Raw genomic sequence first — 21988 nt, forward strand, 5'->3', positions numbered from 1 at the left:
GCTTAAGCCATGAAAGGGGTCTCAGCCTTAAATAAGAGGGGTACTTAAGTGAAAACTTAACACTAGACGTTAAGGAGAATTGACGTTAAGGAGAATTGACGTTAAGGAGAATTGACGTTAAGGAGAATTGACGTTAAGGAGAATTGACGTTAAGGAGAATTGACGTTAAGGAGAATTGACGTTAAGGAGAATTGACGTTAAGGAGAATTGACGTTAATATAATCTAAAAAGATAGACCCTACTAATATAATCTAAGGAAACTGATACATCTTGTAATAAAAACTTAAAAGCCTGAGTGTTGTAGGAATTGCGGTTTTGCAATTAGACTTTTAAAACTGGCTGCCAGTGCTGATGATTTCTGGAAACTTTTCACAAGACTCTAAAGTGAGTACAGTAGTTAGATTACTTCAGCTCAGTTTTGCAAACTGAATTGCTAGTATAGTGCTAAAAAAGCTAATAGTATTTAGTGGTAGCTTGGTAAGCTTAGGGAAAGCTTGGGGAACTGAAACTTAAAACTGTTAAATGTTCATCTTTATCTTTATCATACGAAAGTCTTCATGCTTAAAAATCCGGACCTGATTGCTCCTCATTTGCCCCTTAGATTTATTACGTATTTCATAATTTAGTTACGGTTAATGGTAGTTATGAAAGATTTATACTTCTGTAATTTAATCTCTACTGCGTAATTATTTTAAAGTAAAAACTGCGTGGGTAAGGCTATGGTGAGAAATTGTATCATTGGTATGCCATTTAAAGGACAGAGGTTTGGTGGAGAAGGAAAATTATTTTCGGAGGGTGCATTGTCAAGAACCTTTTAAGTGTCTCCCAGAGTTTCTACATAATCTACAAGGACCTTGACGTGTCCGCTAGTTTCTACATAATCTACAAGAACCTTGACGTGTCCGCTAGTTTCTACATAAAATACAATAACCTTGGCGTGTCCTCTAGTTTCTACATAATCTACAATGTACTAAGGCCCTTTTCAAGAGTTGAACCTGGTGATAGATAACTGATGGACATGTTACTTAACTATGTAGGCGGCATCGACTATTTCGTGAAATCGAGTATCATCCGGGACTAACAAGTTACTGATGTTGCCATAAACTTAGTTTTTTCACAGCCTTCAAACCATTAATGCAAGGCAAATAGTCTTAAATTCTTTATCAGTTATTTTATCGGGACTTTAATGTTGAGAGCGTTCTTGTTAAAAATTAATCTGGGAAAACCGTCAGTTTGGTTTTTCTTGTTGGAAGACTGATGAGCTCTCAGACTTATCACCTGGGAGTAATCTAGTAGTCATGTCAATCTGTAATCACCTGGGAGTAATCTAGTAGTCTATTCAATCTATAATTACCTGGGAGTAATCTAGTAATGTAGTCAATCTGTAATCACCTGGGAGTAATCTAGTAGTCTATTCAATCTATAATTACCTGGGAGTAATCTAGTAGTCATGTAGTCAATCTATAATCACCTGGGAGTAATCTAGTAGTCTATTCAATCTATAATTACCTGGGAGTAATCTAGTAGTCTAGTCAAATCTATAATCACCTGGGAGTAATCTAGAAGTCTAGTCAAAGCTATTATCATCTGGGAGTAATCTAGTAGTCAAGTAGTCAAACCTATATCACCTGGGAGTAATCTAGTAGTCAAGTAGTCTAAAAATCTATAATCACCTGGGAGTAATCTAGTCGTCTCATAGTAACCTATAAATCTGTTAACGTGTGGTACAATTGTGTGTATTTAACGAGGGATAGCCTTTTGGTTGGTGTTTTTCATTAGTGATTAATTAGTAGGTACATAGATGTATTTGTGTCCGTAAGGGGCCTATTATGTAATTTTTAAAAATGAAAGAGTGAAATTTGGTGCAGTTTTGTATAAATCCCTAGGAAACAAAGTCAAAATAAACGAACGATTGTGTAAAATACCGTAGGTCAAACTGGCGTAGTTTCATTTTTATCAAACGGCGCAGTGATCCTGTTTAGCTTGGTGTTACTGCGTATATTTCTTTTGATGTAACTTCTTAAAATTTTGGATTGAAGTTCATCTGAATTTAGCCCCTAAAGCCGAGGGGAAGGTAGTGCCGTCAGTGCCCGTCATGCGGTGCACCGTAGGCTATTATTTAAGGTTCTTTACAGCATGCCTTCGGCCCCTAGCTGCAACCCTTTAAGTTCCTTTTACTGTACCTCCTTTCATATTCTCTCTCTTCCATCTTACTTTCCACTACTAACAAATCATGGTGCAACTGTGAGATTTTTCTCCTGTTACACCTTTCAAACCTTTTGCTGTCAATTTCCGTTTCAGCGCTGAATGACCTCATAGGTCTCAGTGCTTGGCCTTTGGCTTGAATTCTATATTCACTCCAATTCAATTCATTTGAATTTGTTACTAATACTGAATTAAAAATCAAGAGTTAATATGAGGACCAATTCTTCAAATACCTGTTAAGTATACCTTAGTTTAACCAGACCACTGAGCTGATTAACAGCTCTCCTAGGGCTGGCCCGAAGGATTAGACTTATTTTACGTGGCTAAGAACCAACTGGTTACATAGCAACGGGACCTACAGCTTATGTGGAATCCGAACCACATTATAGCGAGAAATGAATTTCTATCACCAGAAATAAATTCGTCTAATTCTTCACTGGCTGGCCGGAGATTCGAACTCGGGCCTAGCAGAGTGCTAGCCGACAACTCTACCAACTCATCCAACGAGGAAGTAAATGGGGCTAACTACCATTGAAAGAATGCAGGCTGACATTTTAAAACATTCAATTGAAAGTCCGGCTCTATAATTGGACTCAAAATAGGTAAAATCTATAAATACAGTACAATCTGTACATTTAGGTATACCTGTTTTCTTAAATTCCGTCAGCTGGTAACTTTGGAAAATAAAAACGACAAGCTGTTTCATTAATTTGTAAGAACGAGCACCTTATTCTACCTGTCATATGCAGACGAGTTAAGAATTTGATGGCGGAAAACTTATAGTCAGTCCGCTGTTCACGAATTCTACCGAGGAATCTTTTACAGCTTGTTCGTTTTATTTCCTTTGTACTGCCTAGACCTTACCGTATAATGTAATATACAAATGTCTTGGCTTAATGTATTTCAAGTTCGAGGAGCTACAGAAACAGGTAATTGTTCGTTACCTGTCTTCCTTTATCATAAGGACGAATGCCACGGTGTTCCTCAACTAATGGGGCTCTTCAAAATGAATTCTTGCTGAATTTACGTTAACTAGACTTTAGGATAGAGATATGACATAGAAATTCTCCGGTGCTACTTTGGCTTGTTATCCACGCGTTACCTACTCCGAGGTGCTAGTACTTAACGTGGCGGAAGCTCCTTGGGACCCCGTGTTTAGTACTAGCCCCTCGGGGATCAAAGTACTATGTACACCCGTTTCTATATTATGTGGTCGACAAATTATATTAACAAACGATATCTTCGTGCGGTCGTCTACTTTACACTTATCATAAGGTGTTTAGTACTAGCACCTCGGAGTAGATGACGCGTAGATAAGTCAAAGTAGCACCAGTTCTCCTATATCACGACATTTGACACATGCGAGTTGCGATATGACGAATGTAGTCATCGATGAAAGCAATTTTGGACGAAAGAAACCTTTTGCCCTCATCTTTAAAGGAACAATGGCCAAATTAACCTAGAAATACAATAGTTTTCCTGAGAAAACCTCCTTTCTCCCCCCCCCCCACAAACACCCAAGTCTTTATGAAGGACATTACATGCTCCCAAGATGAAATGAGTTCCCCTCGCTCCAATTCTCACACCGCCCCTTAATTAGTTTCTGTGATGAACCCCAGCGCGTACAGGTGTCTTATTAGATTAGCTGGCCGTCTCTCTCTCTCTCTCTCTCTCTCTCTCTCTCTCTCTCTCTCTCTCTCTCTCTCTCTCTCTCTCTCCACCTTCAGCTGTCGTCTCCCTCACCTTCCACAAGGGAGATAATTACGGAAAATACGTCGTAAGTCTCATTAGCAACGGTATTCGTTACCAGGTAATGAAATAAAGGGCCGGTGGGTCTAGACAACAATTCTGGGTGAGATGCTGCTGACCACGTTTTCCTATTAAAAATCCTTTACACTTTTAGTTTTCTGAAAAGAAAACTATTGTGCCGGCTTTGTCTGTCCGTCCGCACTTTTTTCTGCCCGCACTTTTTCTGTCCGCCCTCTGATCTTGAAAACTACTGAGGCTAGAGGGCTGCAAATTGGTATGTTGATCATCCACCCTCCAATCATCAAACATACTAAATTGCAGCCCTCTAGCCTCAGTAGTTTTATTTTTATTTAAGGTTAAAGTTGGCCAAAATCGTGCGTCTGGCAACGATATAGGCCAGGCCATCACCAGGCCGTGGTTAAAATTTCATGGGCCACGACTCATACAGCATTATACCGAGACCACCGAAAGTTTCTTCGGTGCATTTTTTTACTTTTTTTTATACAATTTTCGAGCAGAAGAGGTTCTTTCTCTTGGCTGAATGAATAGAGTGTGAAAATAATGGTAGGAAGGGTGAAAATGGTTAAGGTGGTTTATTTTTAGTGAATGGTTAAGGTTGTTTATTTTTAGTATTGTTGGCGTTGCCTAAAACAAGCCATTTTTGTGAGTATAAGTTATAAATTCTAAGGAGTTATTCCTCTATGGTTTGCAGTTTTAATTCAATACTTCAATATTCCCGCTAAAGTAATTTAAATCCCATAAAAATAAGTAATTTTGGGCATGTCTGTGCTTTGCTAACTGTTTCCCACGACCCATCCGTATTCTCATAACCGCCGGGTACTGCCATCTGAATTTTAACGAACAAAAGAGACAGTCTTATGATTCAGGTATACCTGCCAAGAACTGTCTTCTCAATTATAACTAACAAAGTGGCGAGTTTGTGATAAGTGATAACCATAAGTGTTAATTAAACCATTATAGAGAAAAGAAACTCCAAGCTCTACTGTTCGTCACTATTTTTTTTTTATCGTAGTACCCAAACTTCGATAGGTTTTTGAAGAAGCATGAAGTACGGATCTCTTATTGATTGGGCGTACTAGAAAAAAGTGACAAGCTCTGTCAATGGGATTAAATTTCGGCAGGAATAGAACTTGAGAGTTCTGTTCAAGCAAATCCCTCGAGTGGTACTTTTTGTTGTTCACCAAGAAACAATCCTATAGGGCAGATCAGTATTCCAAGTCGACCTTACTCCACAAATTTATTATCCCTTATTCTGTGGTATACCTGTAAGTACCACTGTTAAGGGTAATAGGTCTCCAAAATTATTTTAATAAGCCCTCAATACAGGCCAGAAGGCTTCTCGGTCGTTTTCTTAACAGCAACATGAACTTTGTACTAAAATGATAAAGGAAAATTCACATTTTGAGGAATGAAAAATTCCAGTAATATACGCATTACTCCTCATTAAAACGTCCTAAATGCGTTGGTTTTGGCAAAAATGGTCTCATGCTTTAATACAAATTTATTTCATATTATTTTTGTTCTGGAATATTAGTGTAACTGGCGTAATACGTTTAGCGTTCATGATTGTCTGCTGGCGGGCGCGAAGTAACATTTGTGACCATGTTCAATGCACGCCTTTTCAAATAATAAAATAATAATAATAATAATAATAATAATAATAATAATAATAATAATAATAATAATCCACACTTACGAAGTAAACTGTATTAATCAATATGTTTTCTCTTTTGCATCTTAATAAAATTTACGGATCATGTCAAGGTTAGCGAACCCAATGATCCCCATGCAAAGAATGGCCAACCCTTTCGGGTCCGAACTGATTTATCTACACTGTTTCGCCGTGTTTTATACTAGCCCCGGGGGGGGGGGGGATTAAATGTATTTCGTCTTGTTTAGTACTAGCCCCTGGGGGGTCAAATGTATTTCGCCTCGTTTAGTACTAGCCCCTGGGCGATCAAATGTCTGGTACCGAAATGTTCATGTGTACAACAGCGAACCCGATTATTCCCATGTAAAGAGTAACAAACCCAATAATCTTCTTGTAAAAAATAGCGAACCCTTCCGTGAGCGGGTTCGCTAATCTTGACATGATCCAAATTTACCTTATAACTGTCGATTTTTATTACATGACGGTTTATCACGATATTGTGAATGTCTTTGCAATATAATAATAATAATAATAATAATAATAATAATAATAATAATAATAATAATAATAATAATAATAATAATAATAATAATAAGACTTTGAATAAAGATCGAAAATGAATGGTTAAACACTATTGCACTTCACGACTAATATATATAAAAAAATTCGTAAACATGGTGAAGTTCATTAAATAATAAAACTGAATAAAGATCGAAAATGAATGGTTAAACACTATTGCACTTCACGACTAATATATATAAAAATTCGTAAACATGGTGAAGTTCATTAAATAATAAAACTTGGAATAAAGATCGAAAATGAATGGTCAAACACTATTGCACTTCACGACTAATATATATGAAAATTCGTAAACATGGCGAAGTTCATTAAATCCTTGTAACTCTCATGGGATGCATTCTATTTGTCGCACTGAATTGAATGCTCCTCTTGGGAAATTAGGTTTATCAGGCCTCTGCTGTAGCATCATTAAAATAAATATAAATAAAGTAATAGAGTCTACCTGGTATCATAGGGATATCGGATATAATGAGATTACGATGGTAATGACACCTTGAGATATATGGTTTGGTACTTGTTAATAATATTCGTTTAGGTTTATATATAATATATATATATATATATATATATATATATATATATATATATATATATATATATATATATATATATAATAACACAATCACGTGTGGAACAGAAATAAATTTCTGACTCAGTCAGGATCGAACCCAGGTCTTTCCATTGCATGGCCTAGTGGGCAGCGCCCTTGCCTTTCAATTGAAAGACCTGGGTTGATCCTGATAATGAGTCAGAAATTCATATATACATATATACTATATATATATATATATATATATATATATATATATATATATATATATATATATATATATATATACATATATATATATATATATATATATATATATATACATATACATATATACACATATATATATATATATATATATATATATATATATATATATATATATATATATATATATATATATATACACACACACACACACACATGTATGAGGTAGTGTGCATTCGTTTGTGAGCATTATATAAAATTGATAACGCTGCCTTTTCTTACCCACAAATCCTCGGATCTACGAAGGAAAAACTACTAATTTTCTTTGTAACTGGACACTAAGTAAATTCATATCTCATTAATAAGACCTGCTGCCAGATGGACATCATGAAACGCGAGACCAAATCACGAAAAGGCTAAAGAATGAAAGCAAAATTTTCCTTAAATGATGCGCTGCCATCTAGTGTGTGAACTGCTAACTAAATGACTGTGCTGGCGTCCATTGTTTTTCTTCTGCTGAGGTAAGTCAGGAGTCCATGAAACAACGGGACTGAGGCTGAAATTGGAGCAGCGTGCCGATGTTTCATCAGTGGTGTTCTGAAGCTAAGTGATACTACTCTTTTTCTAAGTTATTGTTTTAACGTTGTTCGAAACGGTGAGTAATTTTTTGTGTGTCTTTTTGTGTGGTTTCATTTGAGTGCTTTAGGTTGATTTTTATGTAGCTTTGTAGTCTTTGGGTGAATATGGATGTTACTGCCGAGTGGTTTAGTTATTCAGCTGTTTGACTTACGATTTAAGTTCAAAACTAGCGTAGTGACATAAGATTATTTCTTGATGTTATTTCTTGATGTTATTTCTTGATGTTATTTCTTGATATTATTTCTTGATGTTATTTCTTGATATTATTTCTTGATGTTATTTCTTGATGTTAGTTAAGTTAAAGATTAGCGTCGTGTGACTTAATACACATCTATTGATATATAAATTAATAAATTACAGGTTAATATAAACTAATAACTTTAATAAGTTAAGATTAGCGTAGTGTGACTTAATACACATCTATTGATATATAAATTAATAAATTACATTTTAGTGTAGTGACTTAGTACATATCAAACACACATCTATTGATATACTTTAATAAGTTAAGATTAGCGTAGTGTGACTAAGATGATCTAGATGTTGAATTTTCCTGGTTTAGGTTGTTAGTATAGTGATAAAGGCTTGTCCAAATGTTTAATTTTCCTGGCCTAACTAATAATTATAGTTATGTAGGTTTATCCAGCTATTTAATTTCCTGGATGGGTTTTTCTTGGTTTAGCTCGTAATTAGTGCTGAGTCTCTTGAATTATCTGGATGTTTAATTTCATAATGAAAATAAAATTAGTCTATGGGTTTAATTTCTGGATGTTTGGGTTTAATTTCTTAGAAAATAAAATTACCTATGGGTTTAATTTCTTAGTTTAGATAAAATTACCTGTGGGTTGGGTAGTTTAATTTGTTTAATTTCTTAGTTTAGATCAAATTACCTATGGGTTTAATTTCTTTAATTTCTTAGTTTAGATCAAATTACCTGTGGGTTTAATTTCTTAGTTTAGATCAAATTACCTATGGGTTTAATTTCTTAGTTTAGATCAAATTACCTGTGGGTTTAATTTCTTAGTTTAGATCAAATTACCTGTGGGTTTAATTTCTTAGTTTAGATCAAATTACCTGTGGGTTTAATTTCTTAGTTTAGATAAAAATTACCTGTGGGTTTAATTTCTTAGTTTAGATAAAATTACCTGTGGGTTTAATTTCTTAGTTTAGATAAAATTACCTGTGGGTTTAATTTCTTAGTTTAGATAAAATTACCTGTGGGTTTAATTTCTTAGTTTAGATAAAATTACCTGTGGGTTTAATTTCTTAGTTTAGATAAAATTACCTGTGGGTTTAATTTCTTAGTTTAGATAAAATTACCTGTGGGTTGGTTTTCTTAGTTTAGATAAAATTACCTGTGTTGGTTTCTTAGTTTAGATTTCTGGGTTGGTTTTCTTAGTTTAGATAAAATTACCTGTGGGTTGGTTTTCTTAGTTTAGATAAAATTACCTGTGGGTTGGTTTTCTTAGTTTTTCTTTTTTAGTTTTAGTGATGAGTGGTGAGTCATTTACTATTATCCAGGTGTTCTAATTTCCTTGGATGAAAGTAAAAAAGTTATTGAATTTCATTGGTTTCGTTAGTTTAGTGATAGTCCTGAGTGATTTAGGACCATCCAGCTGTTTAATTTCTTTGGGATGATAGTAAGATTATCCAGTTAATTTGTTAAACTGCTGTAATTTGTTAAACTACTGAATTTCCAAACTGTTTATAATATCCTCGATTTAGTGGTTAGTGCTGAGTGACTTGGGATTATCCAGTTTTTCTTTGGGTGAGTTACCTAGGTGTTTTAAATTTCTTGGGTGAGTGCTGAGTGACTTGGTATTATCCAGCTGTTTTGTTTCTTTGGGTGAGTTATTAACCAGGTGTTTAACTTTCTTGGATGAGTTCTTGGATGAGTTAATTATTTCTTTTTCTTTGGTTAAGTTCGTTATTAATGTTTAATATTTCTCGTTAACGTGGTTTGTAAGAATTGTTTAAGTGTCTTTTCGTCGTGAACTACTAACTTAAAGATTATATTAAACCGTATTAGATCTTATTGACTTAGTGGTTGCTTATTAACGTATTTTAGTATTCCTAATAGTAATGGTAGTTTTTTGGTCAATTTTTAACTATCTAGCAATGGTTGACTTTTTTAGATTTTTATAGGTTTTACTTAGTGGTTTTTAAATCTTTTTTTGGTTCCACATATGACTGGTAGGTTTTAGTTTAAATTTGCCTTTTTAGTCACAAAGGCTTTGTAACTAGTGATCTGCATCCCTGAACGTCTTATTAGATTTATATTGACTTTAACTTTATTCAATTTTACTGATTACATTAAATTTAACTACATAAAACCTTCCTGTATAATTCAATGTTCTAATAATACTACATTTTAGTGTTAGCGGGAAGATTCTTAATACTAGGTTTGGAAATGGGTGTTCTCTAGTAAAGCTAATTAGTTTCAGTGAAAATCGAAATTGTGACTTTGCAAACTTAAATTACTAAAGACTACCGTTTAACTAAATTGCCTTATTAAGGTTATTTCACAATGATAAGAAATGAGTACTAAAGGCAGTTTCAACGTTCACAACAATCAGTTTGTGTTAAAGTTCTGCAGGCTTAAGTTGACGCTTGTCTACATGATTTTAGCTTGTGAAAGTGTATTGGATCATGTGGATACAGTATTTTAGTTGGATGTGGGATAATCTTCTTTACCAGTTACTACAGTGTAGTTGTGGGTGAACTATTAAACTCAAAGGGTGTTTTCCATTGTTTGTTAGAGGATAATAATTTTACTTTTTTTTTTTATTTCTAATGGTTTGTGGCTTTATTGGTAAGTGCCTTGTGATTTAAAACTTAATTTATACACTTTAGAATGTAGGGTGTTTTCCATTGTTATGAAAATGATTTGGAGTTTTTTAACTTGTTCCTGTTTTTTGAAAATACAATTTAGGTTCTTGCTTTAGTTAATCTCTAAAGCACTAATAATTTTACTTTTATTACTAATGGTATTTTTTCTTTTTTTCTATAATTTTTCTATAATTTTTCTATAATTTTTCTATAATTTTTCTATAATTTTTCTATAATTTTTCTATTCTATTTCTATTCTATTTTATTCTATTTCTATAATTGAAGCACTTTACATAATTTGATTTGGATTTTTTTTTTAACTTGTTCTATTCTGTTTTTGAAAATATTCACTTAATTTTCTATAATTTTTCTATTTAATTTTTTAATTTTTCTAAAGCACTATAATTTTTCTATAATTTTTACTAGACTTTTCTATAATTTTTCTAATTTTTCTATAATTTTCTATATCTAAATGGTATTTTTATGGGACAAGGTTACTAGGTTTTTCTATCTAAATCGTATTCAGCTATTAGAACTTTAGAGATTAATATTGTAATGTAATTATGGAAAGAATATTGAATTCTAGATCCTATGCTTTCTAACAGTTCTTAGCGCTCTTATCTCTAGAGTGCTTTAGAGAGCGTTAGATGTACTTATGAATTAAGGATATTACTGATTATAAAGTCTTCGTTCTTGTACTTTATAAAACATAATTTTGGCTCGTTGTAATTGATTTAGATGAATATTGAAATACCATTATGGGTTAAGGTTGTTAGATTCTAGTTGCTATACTTTCAAAATAGCATTTAGGCTCTTGCTATTAGATAAATGCTTTGGTGATGTAATATTGAAGTTCCATGAAATAAGGCTTTTAGTAGATTTTAGTAGGTTTTAGTAGATTTTAGTTCTTAAAATTGCTTTTAGGCTCTTGCTATAATTAGGTCAGGGCTTTAGAGATGAATATTGAAATGTCATTATGTAATAGGGCTATTACTAGATTATAAGTCATACTTTCTAATGTAGCATTTCGGCTCTTGCTACATTGCTGTAAGTGATTAAGAGAAGAATATTTAATTTTAATTATGACATAAGGCTTACTAGATTCTAGGTCCTACACTTCCTTAAAAAGTATTGTGGTCTGAATTAAGTATTGTGGTCTGAATTAAGTATTGTGGTCTGAATTAAGTATTGTGGTCTGAATTAAGTATTGTGGTCTGAATTAAATTGTGGTCTGAATTAAGTATTGTGGTCTGAATTAAGTATTGTGGTCTGAATTAAGTATTGTGGTCTGAATTAAGTATTGTGGTCTGAATTAAGTATTGTGGTCTGAATTAAGTATTGTGGTCTGAATTAAGTATTGTGGTCTGAATTAAGTATTGTGGTCTGGTATCTATGAATTTAAGTTTATCTAGAACTATTAATATTGTAGCTTGAATTAAGTATCTATGAATTTAAGTTTCCAATTATCGAACTACTTATATGAAAAGTTTACTATTATCTAGAACTATTTTTATGAAGAGTATCAGTTTTTCAGATTTGAAAACTGCTTAAGGAACTAAATTGGGCCAGCAATCCCTTGATTTGAAGGGAAAGAGCCAGTGATTAAGTGGCTTTTAGCTTATTGTATATTATTTTAAAAAGTAGTAATTTTAATGTAGCAATATTGTAACTTAAATTTGTTAACTTCCAGATGTTTGCCAAATTATCACTACTACTAGCGGTTATCCTTAGTGATACAAAATCCTCAAACGGTGGCTCTCTGGGCGGTAGCCACCTGGGCGGTAGCCACCTGGGTGGTGGTTCTCTCGTAAGTATATTATCACTAAAGTTACTAACCTGAGTTAATATGAAATCATGATTGGATTTGCAATCTAGTTTCTATTGTAATAGTTTGCATCATTTCATGTCTAATTAATTCTCCTAAATTTTCTTTCAGTTCTTCGTTCCTAGCAGCAACTTTAATCCTGTTGGTAGCAGTCCAGGGTCCAAGCCTTTCCTTGTTAGCCCGCCGACGACGAATTTAGATGGCTCGCCCAACGTTGGTGGGGGCTTTGGCAGCCAGGGTGGTTCAAACGTCGTTGGTGGGGGCTTTGGCAGCCAGGGTGGTTCAAACGTCGTTGGTGGGGGCTTTGGCAGCCAGGGTGGTTCAAACGTCGTTGGTGGGGGCTTTGGCAGCCAGGGTGGTTCAAACGTCGTTGGTGGGGGCTTTGGCAGCCAGGGTGGTTCAAACGTCGTTGGTGGGGGCTTTGGAAGCCAGGGTGGTTCAAACGTCGTTGGTGGGGGCTTTGGAAGCCAAGGTGGTTCAAACGTCGTCGTTGGTGGGGGCTATGGGAGCCAGGGTGGTTCAAACGTCGTTGGTGGGGGCTTTGGAAGCCAGGGTGGTTCAAATATAGTTGGGGGAAGCTTTGGAAACCAGGCCGGTGGTGTATCTAGACCTGTTGTGAACCCAGTAGACAACTTCAATGTGAATCCCAATGCTGGTTTCCAAAGCTCAAGTGGATCGGCGTTTTTGGGAAACCAGAACTTTGGAACTGGAAGTTATTCATCAGGGGGCGGTAATGTTGTCTTGACAGGTTCTAATACTAGGGTTACAGGGTCTGGCAGCAGCTCTGGGTCAAATTTTGGTTCTGCTAATGTTTTTGGCGGCAGCTCTGGGTCTGATCTTGGTTCTGCTAATGTTTTTGGCGGCAGCTCTGGGTCTAATTTTGGTTCTGCTAATGTTTTTGGCGGCAACTCTGGAGTATCTACTGGCGATGTTTTTGTCAATACTGGATTTGGCTCCAGTTCTACTGGAGGACTTGTTATTGGGTCTGGTATTACAGACGGTTCTGGGACTTTCAACGTTGGCGTTGATGGCACTGGATTTGGTACATCTGGTCCTCAAATCCTGGTTAATCAGGGACCTGTCAGACAATCTTTTGGTACATCATTTGGTAGCCAGGGCACTCAGGCCCAGAACTTTGCTCAGTTTCTGGAGCAAATAACTTTGACTGTTACATTGACTAACACCATTGACAGATTCGTAACTGTAACCGAAACAGTCTTAAATAGCGTCCCTATTACCATAACAGGGTTCAACGTGAACACAGTAACTGTGACCACTCAAGGGGTAAGTGTATGAAACTTGGTTTACATAACTGAATCATAACAGAGTCGTGTATAACTGCATTATATCTAGTTTTATTTGTGATAGATGTTTCCTTAATGTGACACGATTGTGACTTTCAGGTTCGTCAGACCAGTGCCAATGATGTTGTTGTACTGACCTCAACAGTTGAAGAGAGACCAATCACTAGCTTTGTTACTACAGCAAAGTCTAACTACGTATATGTAACTGAGCTATCTGTGGACCTATTTACTATCACACACAGTGCTCACCAGATTGATCAAACTACGTTTACTACTGTTGTTACTCAAACGTATGTACGAGAGTTTATTAAAATGCTGTTAGACAAATTTTAGACTAATTTTAGCTCAAATTAATGGCTTTGCTTATACAGAAGCAGTCATAAACTGAATTATATAATCCTGATGGTGAATTAACTTTAATGTTTTTTGTTTTCAGGTTGACCCTGACTTCTCCAATCGTTCGAACATCGATTTTAACTTCTGTCCAGACGAATACTGCTTATCAAACTATAGTGAACACTGCTTTTGTTCGTGGTGGATATAGTTACTAATGCTGCGTAATTCTTAATACAGTTTTTCTTAACCACGTAATTTTTAATAATTTTTAACTAATGTAAACTCCTTGCGTCACTAGTCTTCCTAAATTTTTAGTCTGTGGCTAATTTGTAATAAGGTTCTTGAATTAACTGCATACGATTATGGTCTGGTGTAAGTAAAGACTTTAATTTCTTGATTTAATATTGATAGTAAATGAGAATGTTCATAATGTTTTTTCTTATCCCATTACCCGGGCTGAAATGATTAAAAAATATAATTAGTGGCTTAATATTGATAGTGAATGAGTAAGTGTTCATAATGTTTATCCTTTTCCCCCTCCAAAAATTAAAAAAAAAAAAACGCTCAAGCTAGAACGGTTTACATGTTACTATTACATTCAGTATTTATAGTCTAGGGAATTTAACTTTTAATGAATGGTTGGTCTAGATATTCATGTAATTCTCCTTCAAATAAGGATAGTAAGTTAATTTTTTGTAGGGAAAGTTTTAATCTTTAATTCAGTGTACAAATTCCATGCTGTTATAAATTCCATGCTCTTATAGGTGTTAACGACGATTGATTCGTTTAAACACAGAGATCTGGAAATAAATTTGGTTGCATTGCCCCTAGTGGCTTAAATCCTTACTGGTCTTAGTTCGTCCGTGTGAAAATAACTGACACGAACTGAGGCAGGGAGCTGTCATTAACTTAGAACGTAAACTCTGTCGACCAGAAATATACTTTGAAAGGCCCGAATTTAAATGTATACTGTGTTTGAGAAAGTTTGTGGGTATGACAAAGGTTCACGAATGGAAAGTTGAGAAGCGGTGGTTCCACATGACTAGAAACTTAAAGATAGTCTGCTTGCCTCCTAAGGCAAATGGATTAACAGTAACTGATGTTCAGAGCCTTTATCACTAAGTAGCTTTTCTGTGAATCTGATAGATATATTACGTAGCCATAGTACACTTTACAACCTTAACCAATTTTCGGCAGAGTTCTTTACTTAAATTGGAAAAAAGTATGTATAGAGTAAAATATTCTTGAGTATAAGCAGCCAAAGCCAGTGACAGAACAGTAATGTACGAGTTCAGTTATACATGACGTAAACGGTGATGACTACAAACAGCTGTCTCTGAAATTCTGAATATTCGTACCTTGTTAAGGCTTCAAGAATAGCGGCGATGGCAAGCCATTGTCCCCGTGGTTGCAGGACAGCTTGTGTGCTTAGACTTTCACAATTGTTTAGAAGTGAGGAGGCCCGTGGCAAACCCTACGTAAGCTTGAACAGGTAAATGGATAATTGGGTAAAGAGTACACCGGACATCCATGGCGACGAAGTTTACGTTATTTGTTGACTTCCATAAGGTGCAGAAAAGTAATATATGCACTATGAAGTGATAGTTGATTACTTTTAAAATAAAACTTGCTTTGCCAAAAATAGCAAAGGGTTATACCATCACTGAATGACCTCTGTAGGTCCCTGTGCTTGGGCTTAGCCCGAAACGCCATAATCCACCCACTGATTTTAAAGTTTCCTCATGTAATTGTTAAAGGATCCATGTAAGGGCATTTCATGTGGTCGCTTTCATATGAAAGTGTTCATATTCCACAATATTACCGGCATGGTAGTTATTGTTGGTAGGCTTTTAAATACCAAGGTTGCTTGCACTCCAAAAGTTTAAGGCCCCGTCCACACGGTCGAGCTTTGCCTTGCGAACTTGGCTCGGTGTGACGTCAGAAACGGAGAAAAGGCGAGCAAAGCTTCGTGTAGGGCTTTCCTAATTTTTATCTGAGTATCGAGGCTTTGCCTGCAGCAGCAGGGCTGTTAACTGACAAACATTTCTGGTAAACGGATAAAGACGTCACTTACTGAAAAGTTTCCGTAAAGCAATTTAATGTAAAATCTTAAAGGAAAATAAGATTTTCCCGTTATTTTACCCTTCATAATGAATACGTCAGGTAAGTATGACTTATGGGAACTTTGAAAAACAAATATATTAACACCCTTTATCGCAATGCTACGGAAATCTGTCTAGTCCATTATGCTTGGAAATCCTAGTGCTGTACTGTAGTGATCGGTAGCTGCATGCTGTTGACAAAATAATGTTGCATGTACAGTAGTCGAGCTTCAGCTGATATACTCTGCCTCATGGTAGTATCATGTTTCCTTATATATGGTTCCATTTTAGAAAAGTTCATCAAAGTTGTTAGGGTCCATTCTCATATAGTTGATGAACTCTGATTCATAGCCATGTATGTCTCAGTTCCCGCAATATCGTCAAATGACTTCCTATGTCTGCTCTTCTTTGTAGCCACTCCTTACAGCACGTCCTTTTCTGTCCTGTCGCTTTTATCTTTGCACACATTGTTACAACAATACACAGCGCGATTTTCTTCTTGGGCTTTTTACGATCCATATTGTAGTACATATTCGGTCCTGTCAGTCACTGCCAACAGGCTCTCTCTAACCAACCAGCGTCGTTCGGACAGCAGCATAAATGCGTACGACAGGCTTAGCCCGCAAAGCGGCAAAGTTTACCGAGCAGAGCTCGACCGTGTGGACGGGGCCTAAGTATACTCGGTCCTTCAATTTGCTCATTTCAATGATTAATTGAAAATGATGAATTGGCAGATCATATAATTACGACCTAAAATAAGCAACTTTGTCTCAAGATTAGACTTAGTCATTCTGGACTCTTAAAACCTGATACTTAGCGAATGAAAATGTCAACAGTAATTAGCTGCTCGTACAGCATGCAACGAAAGTCAAATGTTAATTGATTCTTAAGTATTTTTCAAGGGAGAAATAGTGATTTAAGTAATTTCTCGGATTATCTGTGGAAACCCTTTTCTAAAAGGATTCTAGCACTCGACCTCATGGCATAAATCCTATATACTACTGCTACTGCTGCAATGTAAACCTACTACTACTACTACTACTACTACTACTACTACTACTACTACTACTACTACTACTACTACACTGTAAACAAGGAGTATTAGTTGTATTTCATTGTTGCCAGAGGTTGAGACTATTTTACGAATTGCCAATTATCCATCGAGGAGGAGGCCAGTTAATGACGTCATAAGTTACGTCATCATATCTTCGAAAGACATTCCTCTGAGTTTGCTGGCGATGTCTAACAAGAAGTCGTTGTTACTCTTATAATTACCAGAATTATGCAACTTTCGTAATACACAAGACAGTCAAAAATTAGGTGGGGATGTAAGATTCCCTGTGAAGAAGTGTCATCTTTGTCAGGCACGTTGATAAAATTATATTCCGGAAAAATTATATTCCGGAAAAACACCAAGACACCGGCTGTGAATCTCATAGTAGTAAATTATGCAGGTGTAACAGACGAAATATCTGCTACCAAAAGCAAACGTGCGAAAATGTGAATACAGGTGTATAAAACTGTGCGACATTATGGGGTTAAGGGTTTTGAAAGTTTTAGCGTAACTAACCCAAAACTGGGTTCTTGAGAGAAAAATTCGGCCACAAATTAGACTTTGTGCAGCTAATAAAGTATAAATTCAAAATTCATTCAAAATTAATTTGCCATTATGCTGTTTAACACTTGACTACAGACTGCTATTGTGTAAATATAAATTAATCGAATTGAACAACTTAACCCGACTGAATTGGCCGTGCAAACCTTGCACAACTCCCACCTGATGAACGGATCCCCTCCGACCTTGTGTCCAACTTGTATCCCTCTTTCCATATCCCATATGAACCTTTCCTGCCCCCAGCAAACGCACCGTAGGGGAGTAGTGCCGTCAGCGCAGCTGACAGGGTGCACTGTAGGCATTACTAAAGGTTCTTTCAGCGTACCTTCAGCCCCTAGCTGCAACCCCTTTCTTTCCTTTTTACTGTACCTTCTTCAAGTTCCTCGTTGGGCGAGCGGGTTCCGTTCTCAGCTACCACTCTGTTGGCCGCGAGTTCGAATCTCCGACCGGCCAATGAAGAATAAGAGGAATCTATTTCTGATGATAGAAATTCATTTCTCGCTATAATGTGGTTCGGATTCCACAATGAGCTGTAGGTCCCGTCGCTAGGTAACCAATTGGTTCTTAGCCACGTAAAATAAATCTAATCCTTCGGGCCAGCTCTAGGAGAGCTGTTAATCAGCTCAGTGGTCTGGTTGAACTAAGATATACTTGACTTTTTCCTGTATCTTCATCTTGATATCCACCTAACAATTTTCATAATGCAACTGTGAGGTTTTCCAACTAATACACCTTTCAAACCTACCTACTCTCCATTTCCTTAACAGGGCCTTATGACCTTGTAGGTCAGTGCTTGGCCTTTGGCCTAAACTCTATATTCCATTCCATTCCCACAGCACACTGTCGCACTAAAAGAGCCTTTCCCCGCCTAACCTCTCTTTCCTGTCCACCTCGCCTTCGTGATAGTCTCACCGAAACAACACTTCTCCATAGAACGTGTAATCTGCTTCCTTCAACAAATAAACGTTCATCTAATTCTAATATAACCTACCAACCAATAATTCTGACCATACTTCATCTACAATCAGTATACAATAGCCCCATACGGTCTCCAAGGTCTGGTGCTTGATTGTTATTAATTCGATTAAATTCAATTTCGTAGTAAGGTTCATTACACTTAATGGAGGTTAACCTACTAGACAACTAGCAACTAGAATGAATATCGATACGGTAAAAATTTTTGTACTGTTGCCTCTAGATCAGAAACCACGTTTAAGGTATAAGATAAATGAAAAATTCCCTTCACTTAGGAAACTGAAGATGTTAAAATCCATTAGCATGAAATCTGTATCACATAGGTAGACAAGACCTGTAACAAAAAAAAAATCCTGTATCACATAGGTAGACAAGGAGCTGTAACAAAAACAAGTCGTGTATCGCATAAGTAGACAAGACCTGTAACAAAAAAATCCTGTGTCACATAGGTAGACAAGACTTGTCACAAAAAAAAAAAATTCTCTATCTCATAGGTAGACAAGACCTGTGACAAAAAAAAAAAAAATCCTGTATCACATAGGTAGACAGGACCTGTTAAAAAAAAAATGCTGTATCTCATAGGTAGACAAGACCTGTAACAAAAAAAAAAATCCTGTATCGCATAGGTAGACAAGACCCATAGAAAAAAAATTATGTATCAACTAGGTAGACAAGACCTGTGACAAAAAAAAAAATCCTGTATCACATAGGTAGACAGGACCTGTTAAAAAAAATCCTGTATCTCATAGGTAGACAAGACCTGTAACAAAAAAAAAAAAATCCTCTATCGCATAGGTAGACAAGACCCATAGAAAAAAAAATTATGTATCAACTAGGTAGACAAGACCTGTGACAAAAAAAAATCCTGTATCACATACGTAGACAGGACCTGTTAAAAAAAATTCTGTATCACATAGGTAGACAAGACCTGTAACAAAAAAAAATCATGTACCACATAGGTAGACAAGACCTGTAAAAAAAAATCCTGTTTCACATAGGTAGACAAGACCTGTAAAAAAAAAATACTGTATCACATAGTTAGACAAGACCTGTAAAAAAATTCTGTATCACATAGTTAGACAAGACCTGTAACCAAAAAAAAAAAAAATCCTATATCACATAGGTAGACAAGACCTGTAACCAAAAAAAAAATCCTATATCACATAGGTAGACAAGACCTGTAACAAAAAAAAAAAAATCCTATATCACATAGGTAGACAAGACCTGTAGAAAAAAAGACCTATAACCAAGACCTGTAAAAAAAAAAAAATCCTATATCACATAGGTAGACAAGACCTGTAACAAAAAAAAAAAATCCTATATCACATAGGCAGACAAGACCTGTAACCAAGAAAAAAATCCTGTATCACATAGGTAGACAAGACCTGTAAAAAAAAAAAAAATCCTGTATCACATAGGTAGACAAGACCTGTAACAAAAAAAAATCCTGTATCACATAGGTAGATAAGACCTGTAACAAAAAGAAATCCTATATAACATATGTAGACAAGACTAACAAAAAAATCCTGTATCACATAAGTAGACAAGACCTGTAAAAACAATCCTATATAACGTTTTTAGACAAGACCTGTAACAAAAAAATCATGTATCACATAGGTGGACAAGACCTGTAACAAAAAAATTTCATGTAGTCGTTGGACTTAGTTGAAAAATGTTTTTTTGTATTTGCTTGGTGGATTACAGCACAGGAATTGTCTGCATGTTTTTGTTGTGCATGCATGCATGCATATTTATGGGCATGACAGCGTACGTATGTACACACAGACATGCACAGTGGCCTCTGACCGGTGACTGAGAATTACAGTTTGCTCAGTGCTTGACTTTCATTTGTTTTTTCATTATGTTAAAAAGCACGTTACATTATCATTGTATAATTAAAGTGACTGACTAAAGATATTTGAATATGAGTAAGTGGTTCTCATTTGTAATTGGTTGATATGACGTTTGGCATTACTATAAAAGTCTATGAAAAAGTAAATAATGCTTAATTGTGCCATAAAATAAACTCATACCTCAGAAATATTTTAGACGTTGACTTAAATTTCCCAAATAATCAGTCTCTTTGTATAAGATTATTGCTACTAAATGATATTTGTATATATATATATATATATATATATATATATATATATATATATATATATATATATATATATATATATATATATATATATATATATATATATATATATATATGTGTGTGTGTGTGTGTGTGTGTGTGTGTGTTACAGGCAGATGACGAAACCAGGCATTTCACGAACTGCTAGAAATTTCAGGCAGATAGCGAAATGCACATAGGCTTATTTGTTCCCCCAGGGGTTAGTACTAAACACGGCGCAATACATTTGACCCGCCAGGGACTAGTACTAAACAAGGCGAAACAGTGAAAGTGAGTCACCGTTTCGCTGTGTTTAGTACTAGCCCCTGGGGGACCAAATGTCCCTAAGTGAATTTCGCTATCTGCCTAAAACTTCAGGCAGTTTGTGAAATGCCTGGTTTCGCCATCTGCCTGTAAATGGCTTGGGACTTAGAGCTATAATGAGATAATAATCTGTACCAAATCATGTTTCCATTTCCATATTCATTTAAAATCAAATATAATAATAATAGCATTGAACTCATATCAAAGTTACTTTGTATGAGAAAATATAGATTATATGAGAGAGAGAGAGAGAGAGAGAGAGAGAGAGAGAGAGAGAGAGAGAGCGTATCTGGAATACAGTTTAAAGTTTACGGTGTGTGACCTACAGGTACATCCAGTTATACAAATTCCCCGGTTTAATATGACATCTTAGTTATAATTTTGTATACTGAGCAAAGCTGCGCTTAATTTTAATCTCATTATATCCTTTTACTATCAAATTACCTAGCAATTTTCACATTCTCGACGACTTCTTACAGACAAAACTAAGATTCTCACTCCACCGTCCTTGAGCTTCAAGGAGTGTTTTGCTTACTTTCTCGAATCCTTGCGCCTGGTGACGTAATCCGTGTTAGAACTGGCGCTTGGAAGCGAAGATAGCCTTTACGGTGTGATGGGTTAATGCTCAATATTCCCGGTCTTGTTTTACGTCATCGTTTTGGAGCGAAAGTGAAATAGAGTCTGCAGGTGGGTAGTAAAGGCAGTAAGATCGTGTGCTCCAGTTCGTTTAGTTGTAACGCCTAGTGTTCTTATAAGTTATTATTTAAAGTAAGTTGTTTTAAATGTTATGTATTGTGTTAGGTTACTTTTCTTTCGACGTGTCAAGCATTGGGACTGGGTTTGTGATTACTTCTTTTTTGTGGATGTTTTTTTTGTGTTCGTTACCGTTATTAATAACTATTTTAGTTTTATGTTCTTGGGTTAACGTTATATTTTACCCGCGTGTTATATCTTCTAG

At 35.5% G+C, this 21988-nt stretch overlaps 2 protein-coding genes across 4 annotated transcripts in view; both read left to right on the forward strand.

Moving 5' to 3' along the window:
* Positions 1–21988, forward strand: part of LOC136826726 (uncharacterized) — a 194047-nt gene that overhangs the window by 168651 nt on the left and 3408 nt on the right. Inside the window, exon 1 of one of the 3 annotated variants that reach the window (XM_067084129.1) lies at positions 21693–21798. The exons of the other annotated variants lie outside the window; for them this stretch is intronic. The gene's annotated coding sequence lies outside the window, so the exon portion shown is untranslated. Of the gene's footprint in view, positions 1–21692; positions 21799–21988 lie in introns of those variants that run through there. 3 annotated transcript variants of the gene reach the window in all.
* Positions 7482–14322, forward strand: LOC136826724 (uncharacterized). Its single transcript, XM_067084128.1, has 5 exons — positions 7482–7617; positions 12121–12237; positions 12367–13539; positions 13659–13849; positions 13996–14322. Exons 2-5 carry the CDS (start codon positions 12121–12123, stop codon positions 14108–14110), a joined length of 1596 nt encoding a protein of 531 aa, XP_066940229.1. The 5' UTR covers positions 7482–7617; the 3' UTR covers positions 14111–14322.

This window comes from Macrobrachium rosenbergii, chromosome 41, assembly GCF_040412425.1.
Source record: "Macrobrachium rosenbergii isolate ZJJX-2024 chromosome 41, ASM4041242v1, whole genome shotgun sequence".
Taxonomy (NCBI): Eukaryota; Metazoa; Arthropoda; class Malacostraca; order Decapoda; family Palaemonidae; genus Macrobrachium; species Macrobrachium rosenbergii.